This window comes from Neodiprion virginianus, chromosome 2, assembly GCF_021901495.1.
Source record: "Neodiprion virginianus isolate iyNeoVirg1 chromosome 2, iyNeoVirg1.1, whole genome shotgun sequence".
Classification (NCBI taxonomy): Eukaryota; Metazoa; Arthropoda; class Insecta; order Hymenoptera; family Diprionidae; genus Neodiprion; species Neodiprion virginianus.
In genome coordinates this window covers 11,381,076-11,406,709 of record NC_060878.1, presented here as the reverse complement: position 1 = coordinate 11,406,709, position 25,634 = coordinate 11,381,076, and the positions used below count along the sequence as shown (strand labels likewise).

Sequence of the window (25,634 nt, the reverse complement as noted above, 5' to 3'; positions counted from 1 at the left end):
CTAATAATGAATGAACGTCAAAAATGTATATGAGGTGCCTTTTAATTGTTGTCTGCTACACGATTTTGTATTGAACAAATTGATTAAAAAACACATTTTTATATATGAAGCGCATACATTTTGACTGTTGAAAATGCTCATATTTCGAGTTTATGTTATTTTGACAACTGGCTTAGCGAGCTAGGCTGCGACTGGTGCGGATACAACTTTAAAGAAAAGTTGATGTTTTGAGGTTATATCATCGTGTTTTTGTAACACGGTATTTAAGACACGTATTCATACAATATTGGTACTTGATAAAATAATAATTCTCGCGGCTAACGATCATTTTAATGATAACAATTACTTAAATTTCGAAGTATACAAAATTCCACGTTAGATAAATTTTAGCATGACATCTTAGACATCTTCTGTACAACTATATTTAATTCCGCATGGACATAGCGTAAAATGACAGTTAAATTTATAAACGTATATCATCTCAATTACTCACCACACTTCTTGTCAGACAGCAGATGATATCTTGACTTGAAAATGAGCTACGAAAGGTTCAAGCTGTCGAAGTAAAACTATTAAACTTGTTGGTGTTGATATTCCTTGTCCTTGAAAATGTCCAATTACATTATTTGCTTAGTTAACAAATCACTATAACAGTATCACATCCCTGAGCAATTGCGGTACTGCAATCACTGTCAAAGGAATGATCACTGATAGGTTCATATCATGTTTGCAAATAATCTTATATATTCTGATTTTCTTCATGATAGGAAGTAACAATTCGGGATATGAGATATGGAATGAAAAAAAAAAAAAATGGTTTTCATACAGCTATCTATGTACCCAATATATGTAATTGAACATTTCAGGTACGATTGTGAGTCACAGATAAGAAAATTTGCTGTCATCTGGAAAGTCTAAACATATCGTGGTCTTTTGAAATTGTACCGAAGTTTGCATAAAGCATGTATAGCGAGCCAAAGCTTCAGCTACAATGTTCAATTTGGAATCATACATAACACCTGTTATACTCAGCTATGTTGAGAAATATGTTAAAAACTTCAAACCGGAACAGTCACAGGTTTGTCTTTCTATTATACATTTTTTATAGATACATCGAAGAATGGCCGTATCTGAACTACTTTATCGTATCTTACAATTATGCAAATTCCGGGTGGTCAAAAAAGTGATGTTAATGTAACGAAACATTGAAACAGAAATCACTGTCTAGAAATTATAAAATCACTAAAGTTAGAGCTGATTGTCCGAAATACGAGTGTCTTTTTGCTTTATATTGCGGTTTACTGAATCTCAAGACAACCTTAAAGTTGTAAGTAAAAAATTTTTCCTAAAATAGATCATTGCACTAACGCTTCAACCTCGTTTTCTATGTTTCTTTATAAGAAATACTGATATTTAAAAAGAAAAACTGCAATTCTCATGAAGAAGAATAAGAGACTTAGAAATACTGGACAAATATTTTTCCGTTACATAGGTTTCTTTGTGGGGTGGCGATGCCTCATTTCAAAACTTAGACTTGCGGTTGGAAGTTTTAGAAGAACAGCTAAATTTGCCATTCAGCTTTGTCAGTGGACATATTCATGAGCTGCTCATTCATGTTCCTTGGGTAAAAATAACCTCAGAACCAATCGTAGTGACCATCAATACCATAGGTGATAATAATAAATGCCCTAAATATTTATAATAAGGACATTGTTATATATTTCTGGAATTTATGTTACGAGAGATATGTCAATACAACTTGATGATGCATTTCGTTTTTGCTAAGCACTTCATGCATATCGATTAATGCACATCATGTCGATTAACTAAAATCACATTTTTTACAATTCCAGAGTGCATTCTAAAGCTCAAGGATGAAAACCAGGCAGAAGCCAGTACACGCAAACCAGCGAAGAAGAAAAAGGAAGAAAAAGAGTATTACACGCACTTTTTTCATGAGCATTTTCTTGCCAATGTTTTGTAGACACTATTGATGAAAGTAGGGATGAAGTACCGTTAAAATTCATTATAAGAGGATTTTTTTTTATAAATATTGTATCGTAAGGCCAAATATTTTTTCATATTTTGAAGAGAAACAAAGTATTTTGTCCATGTTCGATGTAGTGCAAAACTTTAGGTGGCCTATGCAATTGTAAAATATGAATAATGACAATAATACTGACCATAACAACACCAACAGGGAAGAAGCTCCTCCCGGATATATAAAGAGTATGGTGACAAAGGTTGTTAACAATATAACGATCAATTGTAACAACTTGATACTGAAATATGTCGAAGAAGATATAGTTTTGAGTGTGAACATCAGATTCCTCAGCATGCAGACTGTTAATAACAAATGGGAACCAGCATTCACGGGTAATCAGTCTAAAAAGATTGACGGTTGGCTTTAACTTCTGAACTCCTTATTTGAGAATAAGCAGGAAGATAACGAGATTGAGCCTTTCCCAATTTTGCAGATGTCAGCAGTTATGAAGTTCTTCTTAGGAAGGTCATAACAATACAAGATCTAACTTTGTGCTTAGATAAAATGGATGCGTCGGGTAAAATAGAAGTTTATCAGGTAGAAATGTTTGTTTTAATTGTGTGATATTAATGCAGTAATTTCGCTCGCAAGGGCAATGATTTAACGAAACAAATGATAAAGCTTTAACGTGATACTATCCTTGTTTTGAATAGGATCCTGTTTTGTATCGGTGCTCGATGATCATACGGCTTATAGTAAACTATCATAGTAATACAGCAAAACGTGCTTCTGTAACGAGACTCGACCTCCACTGTGAAAAAATGGAATTCAGTATGACGGAGCAACAGATTCCCATGCTGCTCCGATTGATAGCATTGGTAATCGCTTTACAAAGTAAAATGTTGCCATCAAATAAAGAAAGATCGTTGATATCTATGGAAGATGGTATAGAAAACGAGCATGAAGGTAATAATATTCAGAATGCCTTACAGATTTATAAAAAAGTAAAAGAAAGTTTGTGATGTTTTATTATAAAGAAATCTATTACCATCTTTAGATGATTCAGAATCGGAAACTGCATCGCATCAGGAGGGCAGAAGCTGGGCTGGTTGGGCTTGGAACATGGTTCCATCAGTTTTGCCAGTTCATTGGGATAATGATTGGTCCAGTGAACAGCTGATGGCATATACTGGTCACACGATACACATGGGCTTCTATGTTAACGATGCAACTGTAACTTTCAAGGTCTGAAGAATTATTGCTGTTCGCACTTTTATCTACAGATTACTCAGTATCACAGTATTAAAAGTCTAGAGAATAGACATTAATAAATTCTTGATACATTATTACATGTCTACCGAATGCGTCGGTGTTCTAGACAACGGACAGCGTTAAGGAGCAGCTGTTTTACAAACCGCGCAAAATTAGGTACACGTCGTTTATGTCGCTGAAGTTGAACGGAGTTGTGATAGATGTATTGCATCAAGATATGACGTGGACTAGTATGCAGGCCGGACTGGGTAGTATACATCTTTTCCCTAGAGGGTCGTGCAGTTGTGGTCACCCAGAAGTTATAGACGGAGCACAGGTGAAGTTTCAAGTCTGAAGTGTAAAACGTTTCTTTTATTGTCGGTCCGCAAGTGGCATGCAATTATCAAAAAATAAAATTCAATTATTATTTTCTTAGCCGCCTCTGTATGTTACTGCTGGAAAAGTTGGCAATAACCATTTGAAGGATTCTTTATTCGACGCAGAAGCCGTAGAGAATAAAGAGAAAAAAAGAGTTTACAAGCGTGACATCGACTATCATCTTGCAACTGTTACTGGTTAGTCTAACTCGTATTATTACTATTTTTCATGCATACAAAATTTCTATATCAGTATCGGTAACTGTGCTAATGTTTCAGTGGAAAGTTTATTAGAACGGTGTCCAGCCTTCGTAATGGATTATGTGTACCTAATCGATTTACCCGATGACATAACGCCGGAGAAAGTATCTGAATTCAATTCGAACTTTGAATACAGGTACGATTATTATTTGGAAGGCTTTTCTTTCATACAAAATTTTGTAAAACTCGTTATCACTGTGAATTAATTCATTTTCAGCAATTTCCATGAGCACAGAGTAGTGCGATACGTAGTTGGTGATGTAACAGTGCGGATGTGCTCAGGGCTATTTCATCGTCTAGAATCAATCAAACAAGCAGCGATGAAGTATGATTACGAACCTTACATAGTTCCGAAACCTGGTAAGTAGATCGTAAATCATGGGAATATATATTATTAGATGGCTGAAAAATGGATGAATTTTGGGCTGTTATATTTCAACAACCAATCATTCAATTTGATTGGTTTTTGTTCTGTTCAAAAGTATGTCAAGCGAATCTCATTATTGTCTTCTTTTAATCCGAAGCATTGTCATTGACAATATTGTCAACCATTTCGCTCAGTAACATGTTTTGCGGTGTCCGCGATATCACAAAACCAACTCAACGAGTTTACTTCAAATTTAGAAGCACTGTTCTTTGCCAGGATTACAATTTTTTTCTTTAATAATCATATTTTTTTTGTTAATCCATTGAAAGAGTCATAAATATCGGTAAACAAATCGAATTTCAACTTCAAACAGTCGTCATTTTGTTAAATGAAAATGTAAGATTGTGGAAATTGTTCAGGAATACTTTATCTAAATTGGAAGTAAATCGCTTGAGCTGTTATTGAGATATCGTGGCACTCTAAACGATCTCACCAAGCGAAAATGGTCAACGTGATTGTCAATAACAATGCACCTATTAAATGGTTTTTAATAAAAAAAGTATATAAATCAAGCTTGATCTAAATATGTTTGATTAAAACAAAGCCCAATCAAACTGGAACATGGGTCGTTGCGGTATAAATTACATATTTGAAAATCGTTGCGAGAGGTATAAATTACCAAAATTCATCCACTTTTTCATCTACTAATTTACACCCCCTCAAGTCGAACCTCTCTGCGAGGTATCTGCAAATTCCATACGCTCGTTTTCAGAGCCGACCATCGACGAGTTGCCTCCAGTTACAGTTGAAGAGTACGATGCTCTGAGGGAAAATATATCAAGGGTTGAAATAAAGCTGATTTTAATCAGTGGTTGTGTTGAATTGCAATTAGCTGAGCACCAAATCACTGGCCTACCCCGGAAAAGAAAACTTGTGGAAAAAAAGGTATCGCGGATGATCTAAATAGCAACAATTATCTATGCTGTAACACATTTGTGTGTTAACATATTATCACAGATACTTTGTGATCACTGTAAGTAACAATTGTAATGAAATTCACTTGCCTTTCAGACGGCGCCACTGACTCCTGCACTATCCGACGATCCGGTCTTGAGTATAGAATGGGATAAATTATTGATAGACATAGATCAGCCAATGTATCCACACCGTTTGGTGGCATGTGCATGCAAACAAACTGACTTGCCTCCAGATATGTTGAACTCTTGCCACAGGGTTATACACGGGGTGGTAAGACAGCTTTGTATTGTAATCGGTCTATATTCTACGAAATATGCATTGAAGAATCATTTGTCGTGAATTCCCAAGTCATAATTTTTTTTTAATTATGACAATTACAGGTACATGGTGTCAAGTGTCAGCTTTGTTTGACCAGAAAAAGTCGGACAACGTTAGTTATGCCTTTCACAATTCAGTATTCGATGAAAATGCTGTTGTATCCGCAATACTGGCTCAGCCTGGACATGGAACACGTTTTTCACTATTTTCAAATCGATGGTATCACAGTCACCGGTACAAAGGTGAAGCTTATGGTCGCAACGTCAATTGTATCATCTTTGATAAATCCCGAAAATACGCTTAACCCCTTGATATGCTCATCACTTTTCAACGATGCTTGTCAAGAAAAAGGTATTACATTAAATGCATTGAATATGTAATTAGTTGTTAAATTTGATTGATGTTCTGGTCACTAGGTAGCAAATAACGTCAATCAAAGTAGATCCAAAAAAATAGTGGCTACCATAAAGATCAAATAAAGTGCCATTCATGTCATTTCTGTTTTTGCAATATAGATCCTGTGTATCTCGAATTATGCTTGGAAGGCATAAGTGGAAAGAGTATATCATCCAATGCAACAATTTCCAACGTTCTCGATATATCTTCCGCCAAAGTATTTCTACTCAATGATTTCCAACAAGCCTTTGTTGTTTCTGGCCCTGAAAGTGATCATTCCAGGTATGTATGTCAGTTTAATTATATTTTCAATACTACAATCTTCGAATGTAATACAAAATAATCAAAAAAATAGTGTGTTGAAAACAATTTGCCAACAACTCTCTGCTGGTCCAATTTAAGACTGCTATAAAATTATAAAAAAATGTAACTGTATTAAAAAAAATTCTCGAAACGCGCATGGAGAGTTTTTGTTTTAATTAAGATACCTAATGGTAAAATATTGACAATCATTTATTTTTAATCTTTAGATATTTTTTTGGTGAACATATATAGAATAGAAAAAAAATGGTACACTTTATGCCACGTGAAAAAGAAAAGTGCATATTTTAAAATATTGAATTTTATATTGGATGCAACAGACCTATTATGTACGATATCAAAGAAGAACAATAACTTCTTTATATTACTAAACCTGATATTAAAACTATTCTTATGCAGCGACGCAGATTCAAAACCATTATTAAAAGCTGTGGTACAGTTTTCAAAAGACCCAAGAAAGCAGTTTCATCCACCAATTCTGTCATTCCAAGTATCAGAGATTAGAGGCTCGTTGGATCCTTTATTTGCACAGTGGCTGCAGTATCATCCAGTTTACTATAAATTGGATCAAGTTGACATACCTCAGTCTGAAGCTAGCATCCAGCCACAAATGCCTGACGAAACATCGCCGGATACATCTGTACGCAAGAAAAATTTTCCAGGCATAAGTCAGAGTGTTCATAGCTCCTCGGATCAAGAGAAACGTAAATCTGGGATGACTTTGGATGAATTTAATCCTGTCTCAAAAGCTGATGACCTGCCAAAGTCGGAGCACAAAGCCGAAGCTTTATCGTCGCACTCTGTAAGCATGCTCATTTTAAACGTGAAAATCCACTTGCTCCGACATGTTTCATACTTTCAGATCTTTATTATACTGTAATATAATACGCCATCTGATCTACCAAATGATCAAAAACAAAGAATCTAAACAATCTCTTCAATAACAAGTTATACTGATGTTTCATAAAAAAAAATTAACTTAGAGCCCCCATCGTAACGAATTTTATATTTGGTCTCCTAAAATTTTGTATTCGTTATCTGGATATTACTAGAAAAAAAATACACCAGACTCGGTTATTAAAAAGTTCGTGTAAATTAATTTACTGAAAATTCATTTCATTGTAGTTCGGATATAATTTGCGATCATTCTGAACAGTTTGGAGGGTGAAATATTTTTTCGTTTTATTTTTTAAACTTTTTTATCGCATTTAATTCTTTTTCTGCAATATCATTTCGACCCTTCACACATTTTCTACAGGTTCACAACATCTAAAATTCCAGTCTATTTCCCATAAGCTAAGGCTGATATGGAAAAAAGAAAATTATTTTTCAATAAATTAATCAGCATGAAATTTTTAATTAACGAGTCTAAAACATCATTATTTTTAAAAACCATGTATTGATTTCATCATTTATTCAGGCCTCGCATAGGTAAAATTATTCCGAGAAGTCGTATTTGCCGAAACATTTTGATTATTGAACTAACTTTTCTTATAGCGGGAGCTAATTGAAAAAAAAAAGAAATATTTTAGAGTTATTTTTACCAAATTTTATAATCCAAAATATATACCGCAAATAGTTAGGTATAATAAAAGCAGTATGCCTTAGAAAATGTAATGATTGATGGTAGAACTTACAGAAAATGGGGGTATTGGACAGGATAGTCGATTGGTATCCGGAATGGTGTGGACTTGTGTTAAGTGGCTGTATAGGGCATATTGTTGTTTATATCCCAACCACAACGATGAGTTGCATTGGCGTCCATGGTACGTAGAAATTCGAACCTTGACTGATCATATAAGAGTTTGAATTTGAATGTAATCTTGAAGTATGATTGATAATATTCTCACCTTAGGTATTGAACAAGCAAAAGACCAAGCATTGAAAGAAGATCCAAATCTGCAAATTCTAGTCATAAAAACACCCTCTCTCTACCTTAATTCAGTGAATATGCAGGTCGAAATTTTATCACTTTATATCAAAGACTTACCTGTGAAATTACCAAGAACAATGTGGAGCCCTGGTAAGTTGTTAGTAATAGAATAACGACACGTGTTTTCACGGTAAATATTGAACAGAATTTCATTACTTATTATAGAAACCCAAAGTTTTCCATGGACAGTAAATGTGAATGATTTTCATTGCTACACACTTCAAAGAGAAACACAGAAGAATTTTATCAAAAAAGTTTCTCTAAATGCCACGGTCGGATTAACTGCCAAAACTTCATCAGAAGCTTCTGCAACATCGGGCAACAAATTGACAGCTCTAAGCTTGTGCGTTCATGTCGACACAACACCCATTACCATTTCCATCTCGGAGGAACAGGTGCGTAAATATTGAAATTTAGCATTTCAAGAATTTTTTTTTTAGCTGTTGTGCCGCAATAGAATATTTTATCACCTCAATTCTTTTATGGAAAATGACTCATATTTCAAATTAAAGATGTTAAAAATTTGAGATTTCTGCTACTTTTTCTTGCGTGGTTATAGCCAGAAGTAGTAAAAGTGATGGTCGTAGCACGAAAACCATATTATTAATTGAGACTTTTCGACATATAGTGTGAATTTTTAATAATGATATCTTTTTGGGGCAAACAAATAACATTTCGATGTATGGACCGTTTTCTATGTTTCTGCGAGTATAAAACACATTTGTTTTGAATTGAGTTACTGAAATATTCTAATACAACGCACTAACTCCTTAGATTAATTGTCAGTGATGTCTTAAGCCAGAGATATCTTCTTCAAAAACAGGGAATAGTGTGTCTCAAGAATAATGATACAGTATATTTGACACGCGTTAGGTATTATTCATGAGTAGCATTGCAGTAAATGTACTCAATGTTATGCGAAATATACGCCCGAGAAGGACTGCCAAGATTATCGTAGACACTCCAGTTGAAGTACAAACCGTTCTTCCTACATTGGCGCAGTCGAGTCCAAATCAAACATTATTCCGAGAAGATAGCACCGTTACCTCAACAGTATCGACTACCAAAGAGGAACCTGAACAGAGTAATAAAATAATGATCTAGTTTTGTTAAGAGCAATTTCGGTAGTCAAATTATTGCTAACTTGTAAACTTCATATCCTGAATTTGACAGATGCAGACGGTCTAACTTTAACGGCTTGGGTTCAATGGACGATCAACAAGTTGGCAGTAAAATTATATATAATGGGACAGCCAGAAATTTCTTCGTTAAAACTAGTACTGGAATTGGAAGATATTATCACCTCCTTAGATCTACAGCCTGTTTATCTCAAACTGAAAACTAAGATTACGACGGCTACGATTTTTAATTATATCAAGTAAGTGATCAGAATTTCATATTGTGCAAAAACGCTGTTAGATGAAATTGAACTGAATTGATCTTCATTAACTCCATGGCAGAACACCAAACGCTCAAATTTGGGATCTTGGAGAATATGGCGGCTTGGTAATGTGTGGAAAGGAGGATAATTTGGAAAAGGGAGAAGACTCCGGCTTTCTGAGCTTAACTCTTACCAGAGCAAAATGTGGCAATGTACACACTCGTTGGGTCGCACATAAGCGTCATAAAATGCAACGGGTAAGCTTATTAATCCATCCCGATATGGTGTGGACACAATTACTAAGATCCCTGGTACAATAATTCTCAGAAATTTAACATGATTTTTAATTTAAATTGCTCTCAAATGTATCACAATAAATATTTCTCGCTACTGTTGCAGACTTTGGTTACAAATGTATGTTTCAATAAATTGAAAACGATGTGTCATTTTCAGATCGTATCAAAATCAGACTCAAGCCAACTCACGAGCAGCTATATAAGCGAAGTAGTAATCAAAATGCAAATGCTGGACATAGTTTTACCCTTAAGTATTATCGGCAAGTATACGCAGCTGATTGAACCTTTCATGAGATTGACTGGATGTTCTAGCAATGATATTGTTGATAATTCGCAAGAAAAGATAGCTGCTTCATCATTGAGCAGTTTCACGAATTTGAGAAACGATTCGTTACCGCTCGTTTATCTTGAATTCAAAGGCTGTAGGCTGATGTTGCCTGCTTCTACCATGGCTAAATATGGGCTACTTCACGACTTACTAATTATACAGGTCAAGCTATGTTCATGTGTATAATCACTAATTACAAATCTAATTAGGGTGTTCCTTGTCAAAGTACCATCTTTTTTCATTCCCACTTGACAAACTTGTACATGGAAAAAAAAAGTGTTCGGGAAAGTATATCTCAAAAATCTAACTTGGAAAGATCCCTCCTGAAATTCGAATTTCCCCGATTGGAATAGTCAAGAATTTAATTCTTCCCAGAATGCTTATAAGATCAAGTTCGTACAATTGAATGCGTCTGGGTTATAACAATTTTTAAACAATGATATCTGCACCAAATATTATTTAAATAGAAGAATGTCAATTTCCGAGTGCGACATTTTACAATTGGATATACGAAATAGCCTTGCGCGACGACTTTTGTTTTCTGTGTACAACAATTCTTTCAGGTGGGAGAGTATAAAAAAAACGTTGCTTCCAAACGAAATACCCTGATGAATACACAAAATTATTTCTATTGATTTCTTGGTAAGCTAAACGGTATCGACATTTTGATTTTCTCCTGTAATTCACCCGTTATAATAACTACTACGATGTAAAACTCCAGCTGACTACGCAAATTTGTTCTATATGGATTTGCTTGTTTTTTGGACACTTTGTGATCTATCATCAGTACAATATACGAACAACAAATAGAGTATTGGAATTAGAGATTGAGAAATGTAAAAGAATCAAATTGTCGGCCTACATTGCTTGTTGAGGATTATTTGGCAGAAATCGTCAAATTTATACCGTTTTATAAACTATTTTTATAATACTCTAGTTAGACGGCATCAGTATTACTCCACATGCGGAAAATCCAATCTGTAGAATACCTATTCGATCAGATATATATCAACTGGCAGCCCAAGCAAATATGTTGCGCATACCTGGATCAGCTGTGGAAGATCGACAATATCAAATCAATGTGAAAGGTGTATGCGCCGACACAACGACTTGGAAAAATTATCAACTCAGTACGACGAAGGTAACTGTTTTTTTTTGTCTTCCAGAATTTATATAATACAAAAATGGATCACTGATAAAACAATCGTTACTACGGTCACATTTTTTACATTCAGAGAACCTCGCAGTCGTATTTATACACTATGAATGAGAATCCAGCGCTAGAATGGAACAAATTGAGCAGTGGAAGTAGCCTAGAGCCCAGCCTCTGCACATTTCCGATAATTACTAGGTAATATAATCGAAATATTGCAAGATATTCTCAGATTTTACAATGTTTTTCAAACGATTTCGGTAAAAATGGTTAATTACGTATTACAGTATTTTTCTTGTGCTATAACACAGGTTCGATCTCTGCCTGATCATAGCGCCAGCAACAATATTTAAACCTGAAACTATTGTGTGCGGTAATGCGGTGGAAATAAATTGTTTGACGGATATCGATGTGACGATAAATTTGAATCAAATCAAACTTATTTCCACGCTCACCAATGAGTTTGAAACATTTGTCGTTGGCATAACTAAGGATAATGATGACTCTCGGCTTTTGACCAAATTACCGACTGTCAAGCAGCCTTGGTGTGCGCCAATATTGGAAGAAGCAGATATAGATTTTGCTAGAGACAGTGGCGTCGATTTTGAAATGTCCAGTATGAACTCTACTATAATTGCAAGTATCTGAGATTTTTATCAATGCTAATTAACAAGATTTTTAAAGTCAATTATACAAAAGTAACTTCTAAAATAATTATAGGGTAAATCAACGCGACGTGGTGCTGCTTTACTATCACCATTTGAGTTTCTGGTTAATTGTGGCAAAATCACATTTGTTCTTTATGAAACCAAGGAAGCATCTGCCGATTCCGAATATCACACGGTGAGAACTTATTTTATTTTTCTCAGATTGTTTAATGGTCAATTTGAAGGAATATTCGTTTTCACTTCCAATCACATTTCATTATACAAGATCATGTAAAATTGATTTTAAAGTTTTCAGTCTGATTTCATATTATTTGATACTAAATTCTCCATTTACCGTATTTTAGTACTAATATGATAGGATTAATAGCAAATAAATGATTTTAAGCTACCAGTTAAGAGTTTTGGGTTTCATTTAATTGAAAATTCATCTTCTCCAGTCATATTCTAAATGATGTATGTATGCTCACAAGTATATTTATATGTTAAATTTCAGGATCCAAATGAAATAGGTGATGATAACATTGATGTAAAACAACCATTGCTTTACGTCATGATTGATCAGCCCAATATTTATATCTCTCAACACAATCTAACGCAGAAATTACAAGTATGTAACATTTGTCATCATTATATCTTTCACTCAGACGAATATACCGTAGTAACAAATGTAGAATACGTTCAACCAATACTGTATCATACCCTGATATTATTCAATTATTATCAATGTTCGATGTTTTAATTAACGATAAAGGGGTGGCACCAATTCGAATCAAGAATTAGGCAAAGAGAGAAAGCCGTTAAAAAATCTCCGAGAATGTCATTTGTGCCGATAATAATGAATGCAAATAAAAAACATTCCCATTATCTAATAGGATATGTACATGTATGTATGTGTAAATATGTATGTGTATAAAATCTATATAATGAGTCTGAGAAAATTCGAATAACATTAGCTAAGATATCAATAATTTGAGAAAATGTTTGTAATTTCAACGTTCAAAGTGAACAAACTCTAGAATACTTTATCCGATTCTTAAGTTTTTGGGCTTATTTGTTTTACTATAAAGATTTCTAGAGATAGCTTGAATTTTTTTTTACAAATAGTTGTGTGGAGAGGATAAAAATCGATTTGTGTAAATATGGTACAACAGATGTTCACAAATATATAAAAAATTATATTTGTGCATTACAATTATATCATGATGTAATATTTCTTGAATATGTTTTATAAAATTTGTAGGGATATGGTCAGCAAGCAAAACGAGCCTAAAAACATTTGAGTCGCATGAAATATACCAGATTTTTATAATTTTGCACGTGTTAATTAGAAAATCTGTTCTCAATCTGTTGATATCTTAGTTTGTGTTCTTAGATTCATTTCAATTACATAGTGCGAATGTTGTTTTATTCGTGCTCACTATAACATTTGATACACATAAAACTGCTGGAGATTTTTTGAAAGGTTTTTCTCCACAAATTTGTAATTTAGTCGATAGCACTAATACATCCTAAAACATAGTAATGGTAGCTAATCTTAATCCAAAAGCCGAATGTTTTTATATGAACTTTTTGATCACAATCATTCGTTATTTAGGTAACATGCTTCGACATAGCAGCATCACTTGGAAGCGAGGAAAAGAAACAATCAGCGTCAGTGCCTACACGAACAGACTTTGATGTTTGTTTAATCGAGACGAGAAGCGGTGACCCGCACAATGACACTGGAATACCACCATCTTTTTTAACAATAAAGTGCCATTGGCATCCAACAAAAAATCCACATTACTGTGTCAACTTGGGACGACCGACAAAGATTCATTGTTCTCTGTCCAGGCTGAATTTCATCGAATCAATAAAAAATAATGTAATTTTGATGTAATGTATTAGAGAACCTTCTCGTGGTTCAATCGAGGCTGACGAACGTCTCATTCATTTCAGCTGATGGCGTGTTATTTGGATGAAAATAGCGCTAAACAACCAACATATTGTCCGAAGGGTTTGAATCTTCCTGCCGAACAATCGTCCTCTAGAATGATACACAATAAGTACAACATTCCAGATCTGAACGTATCTACAAAACAATTGGTAATGTCGTTGAAAACTGATTCTGGGTCAGAAATCGTTGCCAGCATAGCTGCACTCACTGGAAATACGTCGACGGCAATCAGACCTGAGAGAATTTACAAAAATGTGTCTTTGGATTCGTTGATAATTTCGGTTGTACTGGATGGCAATATGAAAGTCCTGTTAAACCCGTGGTGTTGTAATATCACAATTTATCTCCTTTGGGAAACGTGGCAGGATATCGACACTCTTCCGCAAATACAAGTTCAAGCAGAGAGTGAAAGTCTTTACCTAGACGTCGGACCTGAGCAGATAAAAATAATATCTACCGTGATGCAAGAGTGCCAAATTATCGCGAATTTAATCAGTTCGTCATTGTCGTCAGAACAGGAGCAAGATGACGGTGAAGAAAAAACTGAGAAAAAATTCATGGCTTCATACTCCGAGCAACATTACAAAGACGATTTAAAAGCTGGTGCATTTCAGTTCATCGATGGTAACGGAGATGAACTCCCTTTTCCTTATCAAGTAAGCTTTATTTGTGCACAATGTTTGGTGTCTATCAATCAGAGAGTAAGAAGTTGGTTTAAACTTCTCCTGATCATTTGATGGTGGTATAGAGTAGGTTTATTTTCTTTTTCCCCGATTTTAGAGAAAAACGGAGAACAAGGCAAGTTATTATAATCGAGTGATCAATTTTTCGTCTGACGATATTTAGAGAATAAAAGGATGTTGATTTTAATTTACGCGGCTCTTCCTAACTTTTCGTTTTTGAGTTACTTAAATATCAAAATTTAAAAAAATCAAATAACAATATTACGAGAATGGGTGAACGAATTTTGAATGATTTTGATGTAGATTCATGGAGTTCTTGTTAGCTTAGAATTGATTACATTTCGGATACGATCGGTCCAGTAATTTTCAAATGATCTAAAGAATAGAATAGAAAAAAATAAATTGTACTCAATAATGTTGTGAGAGCTCGAAACAAATCCAAGTGGGAAGTTTGTAGGCCAGCTGGATTAACGACTTATTTAATACACTTTCTCTATTAGAAATGAAAATATAAAAATTTATAAAATTGTTATCTCCTTTATCTTGTGAAGTTACAATTTATATACAACCTAAATTTTCTATATTTTTTTTATTCAATAACGGAAAGAAAAAAAATTTCCAGAAACCACGGTCTTTAAACATTAAATTTTACAAACATGAGAAACCGCTGCAATATAACTGAATTAAATTTTTCTTTAGGTGGTATTTTTGACTTGTCCGCAACAGGCAATGGCATGGCGATATCCGCAACCAAGAGCATTGACAAAATTACATGTTTCTCCAGTACCATTCAAGGTAATGTGACATGTTAGAAAAAGCCTGAACCAGCTTTTCGAATGAGATTATTTTTCCAGACGTCAGTACTCGAGGAAGAATGCGAGGAGCGAGTACCATGTAGCATAGAATACTGGAGTGAGAGTCACTCGGCATATCAGCATTATGCAGACTTTTACCTCTCTGAGACGGACAGTTACCGATTGGATTTTCCCAATAAAACGCCAGCCCGGGCAGTGGCCTGCATTTGGCGGGTAGTTCTGAACCAACCGAACTGTCAAACCTATGCAAAGACACTTGTCTCAGCTCGTGCTCTTGCTGCGTGTCTGAGAATCGATTCGTACTTCAACCCTACGATAGTGCCAAACCTGCAAGCTGCATTGAACATTGGTGCCATTCACGTTGCTTTTTATAACAACGTCGACTCGTGCAGTTACGACATACTGCCGCCACCGCTAAATAATTATACTCTGGATGTCACGATTCCAGAAACGCAGTGCTACCTCATCTGTGAACACAGAAAGGCCATTGTCGTGCTTAACAGATGGGCAGACGGAGTGCTGATGTTCGATATAGGCGGCGTTCTCAGCATTCGAGTACTTGATTACGGACTATTGAATATGCACGAAGTGCTTGACCCGTTGGAAGGGAAAGTTCAGTTATCCATTGCCGACACTGTCGAGCTTTCGGTCATTTGCAATCCATTCTCATTGAAATTCAGTCCTGCAATTAGCCACACTTTAGCAGTTTCTGCGCATCTGTGGGCAATGGCTTTTGATGGTGAAATTAAAAACGTCGTTGTGCTGTCGAGATACGTTGTTGCAAATGACAGCAATATTTCAATTAGATTTGGTCAGAGTGGGACGAACGACAATATCATACTCCAAACTAGACAGTGTCACTTTTATTCTTGGCGCCACGTCAACAATCAGACACTGCGCATTGCTGTCGAACATAGCGGATGGACCTGGAGCCAGCCTTTCTCTGTTCACAGGAATGGAATACAGATGATTGATTTTGGCATTAATGGATCCAGGAACATTGCGATTTTTGTAAACGTTACGTCGCTATCCGCGACACAGAAATTGATCACTTTCTCCGGACAGCTTATAATCACAAACCAAATGGTAGACAATTTCGAAATGAAACTAGTCAAGTATGAGGTGACTACAGAAACGACAATAGTTCCTTCGAGAGAGATACACATTATCAAAGGGAAAAGTCAACCATCCTCGATTGTATTGGAAAACGGGAAATACATGGCTATGCGATTGCGGTTTTCAAGTTTGACTAATTTATCATGGACGGGTGACATTCCGCTTCAGCCTAATACAAAGTGTAGTCAGCCGTGGCTCGTCAAAGGTAGGTATTTACTCGAATAGTGAACTGCTGTTCAAACTTTGTATCTGATGATTTTTACCAACGTTTGATATATTCAATTATTTTTATAACAGTACCTTTGCAAGAGCGTGGACAATTTCTCAGCATCTGGGTGAGAATAGTTGTACAATCTATTCACGGTCGGACCAAAGTGCTTGTAAGTATCGATTATTTATTAAGAGGAGCAACGACATTGATAAACCGTTTTCATTTGTCTATTTACAGGCTGTAATAAGTCCACTTTATATGATTCGTTCCTACTTGCCTGTGCCAGTAAATGTACAGATGGAAACTCCTTCGTTGAAAGTTTCATTATCCGCTAGTGTCAACGGCAGAGGAGAAAGACAGCAATTGTACTGTCCTGGAACTTTTGAACATTTCCATCAATTAACCTTTCAACTCGAGTAAGAGCTGCTCAATTCTATTCACTTTACACACCATACCATATCAACAGAATTAATCGCAAGAATTTCGGATCTACAGACCGTATGTAAAAAGATTACCGTTTTCATGTTATTGACAGATCCGGAATATCTGCGTCAAATCCTTACGTACCGCTGTCGTACAGCTCGGTGTATCAGAGGAAATTTTTTAAAAGGCCGGACAGTGAGGATGTTGAAGTAATTTTGAAAGAGTTACAAATGCAGAAGGATGAAATCCAGTGGCCCTTCCAAGGCGACGACATGCTCGAATGGGTATCGACAGAACAGCCTCAAACACATGTCCAAGTATGAAAAATTTCACACTCATACTATCTGGATTATTTACCACAGACGATAGATCGTTCGAACAAACAGCATGGTCACATGTGTCATTCAAACTTTAGTATTTACTGGAACAAGTTTTATTTTGGCTTAATATTTCTCAGGTAAAATATCAGGAAGCTGGACTAGTTTCTAGCACACTCTTGCTGGAACTACAGCCATGGTGTTTTATACTCAACTCTTTAGGATGTCATCTGTCCCTTGTGTCTGAGGATATAGAACTTTGTCAAGTTCCGCATTATGGGATCGTCACTCCGCCGAAACTAGATGTAAGGAAAAGTGGAGTCATTAGTTACAGGATAGGATAGATTTTTCATTACTTTATAATAAAAATTGCAAAATACCGTAAAAGAAGTATCAAACAACTTGGTATTCCTAGATGGTAATTCACGAAAAGAGAATAACACATTTTTCAACATGACAATGTTTAATATTCTCGATCTAGGGAACATTTCACTTCGGCGTTGGGCTCGGTGACACTTACTACACATCTCCAGCACTTCAACTGGCTCGTCCTGATTGGAGTCAAAGCTTTTACATGCCTCGGGTCGGAGGTCTCATTCCAGTTGAGGGTAACATGAAAACGGCTGTTGACTGTGGCAATAGTGTAAGTAACATTCTGGTCTCGCTGGAGAAAAAAACTCCTTGTAACCGTTGTGTACATTTCACTGAAACATTCATGTGTTAATCGATAGTTGTGTATGGTCAGCGTGAACTCGAGTATGCACGACGACATGAGATTAGTGCGTGTTTCGAGCAGTCATGTAATTGCGAATCTAACACCTCAAGAAATGTGCGTTGCAACCCTCGCTGTGAACGACGCATTATCCAATCTGCAAATACCAGCTGATCTTACTCCGTACAGCTTAAACATTCTCGCATCCGAGGATCAGAAGTGAGTTGTAAACATGTTAAAATTAATTATTCTATTACTTTGTATTGGAGTGAAATTAATAAAACTCGTTGCAGGTATGCTACTCCGATAGTACAATGGCACTTGTTGCCTGATCAACAATTCGTTGAGCCAATGGCATTGTACGTATCCTTAAGTTTGGGCCACCGATGGTCTTGCCCGATACGAGTCGATCAAGGCATGAGTCGTCGATGCCTTGCTATTCCGGTAAGTGAGGAGAGTTAAAGTCACATGAGCTGTACCACGTGTATCGAAAGATAGGAATACACAAAAAACCGTTTTCCATTTATAAATAAAAAATATCCGTTTCCATTTGCACCAATGATCGTGAACATGACTGAAACAAAAATCCTACTGTGCAATAGGAATGAATTGGAACAAATTTAAATAACACAAGCTAAGATATCAACAATTTGAATAAAAGTTTTACAATTAGAATATTCGATGTCATAAGACTCTGGTGTTTTCGATTTGATTGTAATGTTTTTGGCTTCATATTTCTCACTGATCATATTCCGAAAAATTTTCTGAAAAAAGGTCTATAAATTTTATGTTACAATGTAGTTGCAACGCTCAAATGTAACTGTTAATAAACGTCTGTTGTAGCGTATTCATACAAATCTACTTTTATGCTGTAGGAAATCTCGATGGTGAACTAAATCAAGTAAACAACATTGGAAGCAGTTAAAAAACACCCGAGTTTCGCATCTTTAACGTTCCGATTATAAATCCTTTCTCAATTTTTTCACAACGCAGCTTGTGTTATTCAAATTTGCTGAAATCAGGGATAATGCTTATTTCTCTTTTTCCTACTGTTGATTCAGATAGTTAAAAATATGATTTGAAAATTTATTTTGCGACTCGAAAGCCGAATATTGACTGATCGAATGCTAAACAAAATTTAGAAAAACAGCTTCGACAAGTATTACATAAATTGATATGGACATCTGTCTTATGCAAAACTTGGATTAATAAAAATGAACTTTTTGAAGAATGGATCTGCAACTATGCCAATAGTGGTTACTACTCAAGAAGATAAGGGTACCACGTACATTACCATTCATGTCGATAAGCATCCTCAACTGCTGATAAGTAATGGGTGCAATTTCAAAATTCTTCTTGGCCAGTCAAACGCGGATTTAAGTGAGTTTGGTACTGCATTTTTCTTTACACTATAATCTGTAAACCACTGATATATGAGAGAACGTATTTTCAGCTGGAATATTGGCTGAAATACCCCATTTTTCCTGGATTTGTGAAATTGAAAGTGGCGGTTCCTGCCACTACTCACTACCAGCTATCGGCAGTCGATTGCCAGATTCGCCAGCTTTGAGCACCACACCATTGTTACTTTTGAGCGCTGTGGCAAATAGCAGTAGCGAGATTTCTGGTGAGTGAGGAAGTTAATAATTGGACAAGATTACTGTCAAAACATGAACGATAATCTTATTAAGTTTTTATCAGCAGAACAGACACTGAAATGGTCTCGAGGAGTAAGTCTCTCGGCAATGGCATCTGTTCCATCTGATCAATATGTCAGGCTTCCGCACCACGGAGATGTGAAACTAATAATGTACACTCGGTGCTACACAACATACATTAACATTCTTCCAATATCACAGGTAGGTCAAAACAACAAGTTTTTTTTTAAGCACTGTTCATAATTGAAGAATTGAAGATTTTAAAAAAACTGACTCCTGAGTTGCAAGATATTGTTCTCTTGTTCAATGTTCGGTTACATGCATGTTATGAATTTGAACCTTGTTAAAAAATGTAACTTTGCGGTAGTGATTTATACTTTTTAAACGCTTTTAGGTGGAGATATCAGCTAGAGATATAAGAAGTAGATTATTTCACAATGAAAATAGAGAAAATTATATGGAGATCATTTCTAAGCAACAACTCGCCAATATCTCAGATGAAAGTATGACGCCTTTGATCAATCAAGTAAGACTACTTCTTTCCGACTTTTATACAACATACTTGAATCTTATAGATCAGTTTCAACACTTTGAAAATGACTGTTTCTTTGTTGCATTTTTTGTAGAGTTCACCTAGTTCGACATCGGTAACAAGCTTTTACTCTGCTCATGAAGAAATCCCGGGAACAGTTCCGACCACATCTTCGCAACGTAATATAAAACAGTTAACATCCAAATCGAGACAGATTACGAAAACCCATCCATCTCATGATAAATGTAAAACGATTTTAGAATCTAGAGAGATGCAGAAGCGTGACAGATCTATTACTGTTTACCTTCGTGGTGTAACACTTACCATAACCCAGGATATTAATGAAAATGCGCAAACCATTGAAGTGGCTAGTCTGACCATAAGTGATTTATTCATCACAATGGAACCGAATCAAAACATTTTATCCACATGGATTTGCATCGGAGATCTGCAGCTGGACAATCAAATGTTCGACCAGGGTGGCTTCGATTTTCCAGTTGTACTAATAGGCCAAAATCCAATTTCGAGAAAGGATCTCACTTTCTCTTTAAACAGCCATTTGAGTAACGTGTTTGCACAGTTACAGAAAAATTCTTTGTTAACTGTCAACATTATGTATGAAAATGAGGGGTACATATCAGGTAAGAGATCCATGATCACTCAAGTGTTTTTGATATGTTTCTTCTGAATGTCCTTTAAGGACGAATCTATCTGAATAAAAAGCTAAAAAAATAAATAGAATCACTTCAAAAGTCTCTGGATACGTTATATTGATCAATGATAGTGAATACAAATGAAATAACATTCCTACTACAAAATTAAAATGAATTTGAGTGAATTCAAATGACATGTGCTAAAATATTAACAATTTGGGAAAATATTTTATAATTGAAACATTCAAAATACGTAAGGTCTGGTGTTACGATCTGATACTACTGTTATGGGCCAGGTTTTGAACATGGAGATTTCGAGAGATCAACCCAAAAAAGTTTGACAAACACTCATCTCCGTAGTGAATGAATATAAATTTATGCGAGTGTGGAACAACAGATGTTCATCAACAATTACATTCGTGCGATCTAAATATACTGTAATGTGAGACTTCTTGAATAGTTTTCAGACGATTTTTAGGGATCCAGTCAGCGAGTAAAATAAACACCAAGATATTAGAATCTTATCACAAACACCAAACTTCAAGCATTTTAATTAATATAAGTGTGACAAATTTTCGCAAATGACAATATCTTTGTTTTTGTTATTCGAATTTTCTCAGACTTATTACCATCACATAATAGAGATGTCAGTTTATTCGTGGTCATAATCATTGGCGTAAAGAATATTGCTGAAGATTTTTTAAACGATTAAGATTGTTTTGTTTCCCAAAGTTTTACATTCGTAATCCACCTAGTTCGATTCTCTTTTCCAATTACAGGTGTGAAGGATGTTCGAATTACGTTGGCACCAGTCAGTGCTTACATTGAGGATACATACATAACACAGCTTTTGGACTACGCAACATCGTTGGTACCGCCATGTTTTGTGATGCCACCTGATAATGTTAGAAAGTTACAGGCCATGCCGATGTCGTCTAGCGTTTACGTGCCAGACTACATAATGATGGATGCAAAAATCTTGAGCTCGCCTCTCAGGCTACAAAATCTGATTATAGATCCTGTCTCCATTCTTCTTAGCGTTCATACATCAGTACGACTGTATTTAGCACTCGACCATTCTCCGTTGTACTTCGGAACGTTTGACAGAAAAAATTTGCTCACCACTCCTTACAGACTAGGAAATGCATTGACAATGCATTATTTGTCTGGAGCTATATTCGGTGCTGGTAAGTTTGGAGTTTTGAAATCTCTCGTTTAACGGACTGGTGACCATTAGTGTAACAATATAGATTTTAAGTTTGATATTTGTTACTCCTGATCCTTTGTTTCATAAGTAGACAATTATATAAATATTTGGATCAGTGATTTAGAATCATAAACTCGTTCAAACGCTTTGCAAGTGTAGAGTTTCATCGTCTCAAAATTGCTCGCGCAGAGCTGTAAAAACAGGCAAAAATATTACGTCTAATAATTCCATTATTACGTAAAAATCTTAAAACACAATTTAGAATCTCAACTTTTCTTTACATAGGTTGGGTCGTTGGGTCTCTTGAAATCCTTGGATCGCCTGGTGGACTTGCACAGGCTTTGGGTTGTGGTCTCAGAGATTTTGTATCATTGCCGTTTCAAGGCCTCTTACATGGACCTTGGGGATTTCTTGTTGGTGTCACGCACGGATCTGCTAGCCTCATGAAACATGTCACTGCAGGTAAAAATTTGCATTAGGTGTTCAATGCCAGTGGCTTTAAAATTTCCAAAAATCAAACTTCCAGTTTAGCAAAATGTCACAAAATTTGGATACCTGAGTCATTACATTCTTCACATTCCTCGTATGTTCAGGTACAGTGAATTCTGTTACCAAATTGGCATCAAGTGTAGCCAGAAATTTGGACAGATTGACCCTCGATGTAGAGCACCTTCAACGTCAAGAGGAATCTCGCAGAATGCGTCCACAAGGCATGGCCCAAGGCCTTTATCAAGGCCTGACAGGCTTTGGGATGAGCCTACTCGGTGAGTAGTTGATAAATAAAATAGGGTATCTATATGTTTCACCTGTTTTTAACTTTCCATTCCTTATTTGATCATGTTTTTCGGGCTCAAAATGAATCCAATCAGATTGACTACAATTTTTGATTTGATTTTCCAGACATTTTGTAGACTTCCTTCGCTGGTAATTCAACCACTTGCACAAAATTTGACCCATACTAAAGATGAACTTGTGTGTTCACAGCTGCCGTCGCAGGGTTAGCTCATCATCCTCTACAGCAAGTGTGGTCAGGAGGAGCAACTACTAGAGGCCTTGTGACCGGAGTTGGTCTTGGATTAGTAGGTGTAGTGACGAAGCCATTAAGTGGTGCCGCGGAGCTTGTGGCTCTAACAGGTCAAGGATTACTGCAAGGAGCCGGATGGAACTCCCTGCCCTCTGTGAGTGAATCTGTAGATAATATGAACTACCATTGCAATTATTCAAAGTGACTGATGGTTCACCTTTGTCATTTTCCAGCCACGGCAGAGACCGGTTGTGCAATACTCAAGCGGCGCCAACAATGCTCCACTAAGATACGCATGGCGTCTTATGCCACTCCTGGTAGCAAGTCACGACAATATTTTGCACACGATAAATGCTGATCACGTCATTCATCAAGGTAGTAATCAGGCGGTGACTTTGGTATTGACAAGGAATGCTCTGCTGGTAGTCAATGTCGCCGAAGACACTACGGAAAAAGTATTCACCCTCAACGAACTGACCAGCATGGATCATCCTTCGGACACAACAATGCTTTGCCTGCATTGCCCTCCTACAGTTACACAGTCTGCAGCTCCTTCATCGCCACGAGAATACCGTGAGGTATAAAAGTGATTGTTTGATCGATAAACTGGGAAACAGATGAACAATATTAAGGATAAATGGACTAAACAACCTGAATTAAAAGTTAGGGAAGAAGTAAACACGGGTTGAAAAATATTTGACAGTGTTATTGCGTCACTGATGGCGAACACAAATGAAACACCATTCTTCTTGTGCAATTAGAAAAGAATCTGAGCTAATTTTTTAAATTAAAGCTCTCAGGAGATCACTATAGTAAACAAAATAAACCCACGAGCAGCCTAACAATTAACTCAGAACCCACACACAAATTTTTATCAAATAGTAATTAAAAATTCTTTCAGATGGATCAGGAAATGAGAGCAAGAGTCGAGGAGTTTGTTCGAACCAGTAGCACTGGTTTAGCCAGTTTGCCTACGGACAGTGACGCGCAATCGGATAGTTCTGAACCCATAATACCTGTTGCTGATAACACCATTACATTCTACGTTTCGCCTGAATCACGAAACTATTTTCTTTCTTTGTTGAATGTCACCAAAAGACAAAGCCAGGGAAAAGGATTTCAGGTCTTATAGGGGACATTTGATTGGATAATTGAAGTATTTCTGGAAAATATATCTTCGGATATCGATTTAATAGCTGTTTGCAAAGCCTGTGGTAACAAGAGTTACATTATACATATGTAATTTAAAAAGCATTGTTTGGAATGTAAATTTTGTAAATTTTGGTCGGAATATTTGACCAGAGATTGTTGTAATATATCGTACGAAAAATATGGCCGTTTGGCACAAGAATTTATTAAGCTCAAATAACTGTATACTTTACGTTTTTCATCATTCCGAAACTAAAATTACTATGTAAGTCGAAAATGATTTATTGTCAGCAATCGTGGTGGTTGAATAAAAGAAATAAGAAATCATCATTTCCTCATTTCAAAAACAATATTTTTACTCGGAATAGTGTTTTAAACTAAATTAAACAGTTATTGTAGAGAGAATCGATTGCTAGTCGAATGATTTTCTGTGATACAGACTTCAATCATTTTACACTTATTAGTTTCTTAGTCACTAATAACATCAAATAATTGTATAGATAAATGAACAGTTCATTCATTTGGATTTGCCAGAAGAAAGTTGCATTTATAAAACAAATCGCTTTTAATTTGATTGCAACAGGTCAGTTGAAACGACTAATTGATTTAAAACGTATTAGGGTTCATTCTACAATTACATGCTATTTCTGAATTACTGTGCAGAAGTTTCATGGTGATGGGTAAAATTCATATGGCATAAAAAGTCTTGGGCTTACTTTTTACGTCTGGAACAAGAGACGAGATTGAAGTTAGTAACTTTGAGATAATTAAACATGGGAAATAAAATGCTATTTATAACTTTAAAATAACTTTGAAGCAGTATTGAGCACATCTGAATTACAATTTATATATAATTACATTTCTATTGCGTTTTAATTACAAATTACGTGTGTGATTCGTAATTAGAAAAAAATTTATAAAAATTATATTTAGATTTTGTAATCAGGCCGAAATAAAATACAAATTACATTAATATTGCATATATAATTTGTAATTAACTACAATTTTCCCATCACTGCTTTCGAATAGGCGAGTTTGTAAAATAAGAGTATATTTTACTTTATTATACGATTTACTGAATAGACAATCACAAAGTTGCGAAATACCGATATTTCCCTAAAAATTTCAAAACCTCATTGAATCAAGGATTACGTAAAGGAAAAGTGCCTGGACATCGCAAAATATG

General features: G+C 35.7%; 1 protein-coding gene across 5 annotated transcripts; it reads left to right on the top strand.

Annotated features, from left to right (window-relative positions):
• Nucleotides 1-9: 9 nt before the first annotated feature.
• LOC124298123 (vacuolar protein sorting-associated protein 13B) lies at nt 10-25,557 on the top strand. Of its 5 annotated transcripts, XM_046749754.1 has the most exons (52): nt 11-259; nt 867-1,078; nt 1,493-1,670; nt 1,854-1,935; nt 2,201-2,400; nt 2,478-2,581; nt 2,698-2,950; nt 3,042-3,229; nt 3,363-3,572; nt 3,672-3,810; nt 3,892-4,009; nt 4,091-4,233; nt 5,013-5,185; nt 5,312-5,488; nt 5,599-5,887; nt 6,052-6,214; nt 6,653-7,055; nt 7,884-8,019; nt 8,109-8,276; nt 8,352-8,581; nt 9,060-9,270; nt 9,360-9,564; nt 9,647-9,824; nt 10,021-10,353; nt 11,129-11,332; nt 11,427-11,542; nt 11,656-11,980; nt 12,065-12,187; nt 12,506-12,619; nt 13,607-13,876; nt 13,951-14,604; nt 15,331-15,426; nt 15,486-16,767; nt 16,860-16,942; nt 17,011-17,189; nt 17,309-17,513; nt 17,654-17,818; nt 17,995-18,156; nt 18,245-18,444; nt 18,519-18,669; nt 19,455-19,605; nt 19,679-19,852; nt 19,927-20,084; nt 20,278-20,409; nt 20,510-20,594; nt 20,676-21,056; nt 21,848-22,255; nt 22,561-22,737; nt 22,869-23,039; nt 23,260-23,453; nt 23,533-23,877; nt 24,201-25,557. In XM_046749754.1, exons 2-52 carry the CDS (start codon nt 992-994, stop codon nt 24,429-24,431), a joined length of 11,304 nt encoding a protein of 3,767 aa, XP_046605710.1. In that variant the 5' UTR covers nt 11-259; nt 867-991; the 3' UTR covers nt 24,432-25,557. The 5 variants fall into 5 exon arrangements, with proteins under 5 accessions (XP_046605709.1, XP_046605708.1, XP_046605707.1 ...); XM_046749753.1 differs by having other exon boundaries at nt 10-259; nt 2,201-2,376; nt 19,930-20,084; nt 20,510-21,056; XM_046749752.1 differs by having other exon boundaries at nt 10-259; nt 7,893-8,019; nt 19,930-20,084; nt 20,510-21,056.
• Nucleotides 25,558-25,634: the final 77 nt, after the last annotated feature.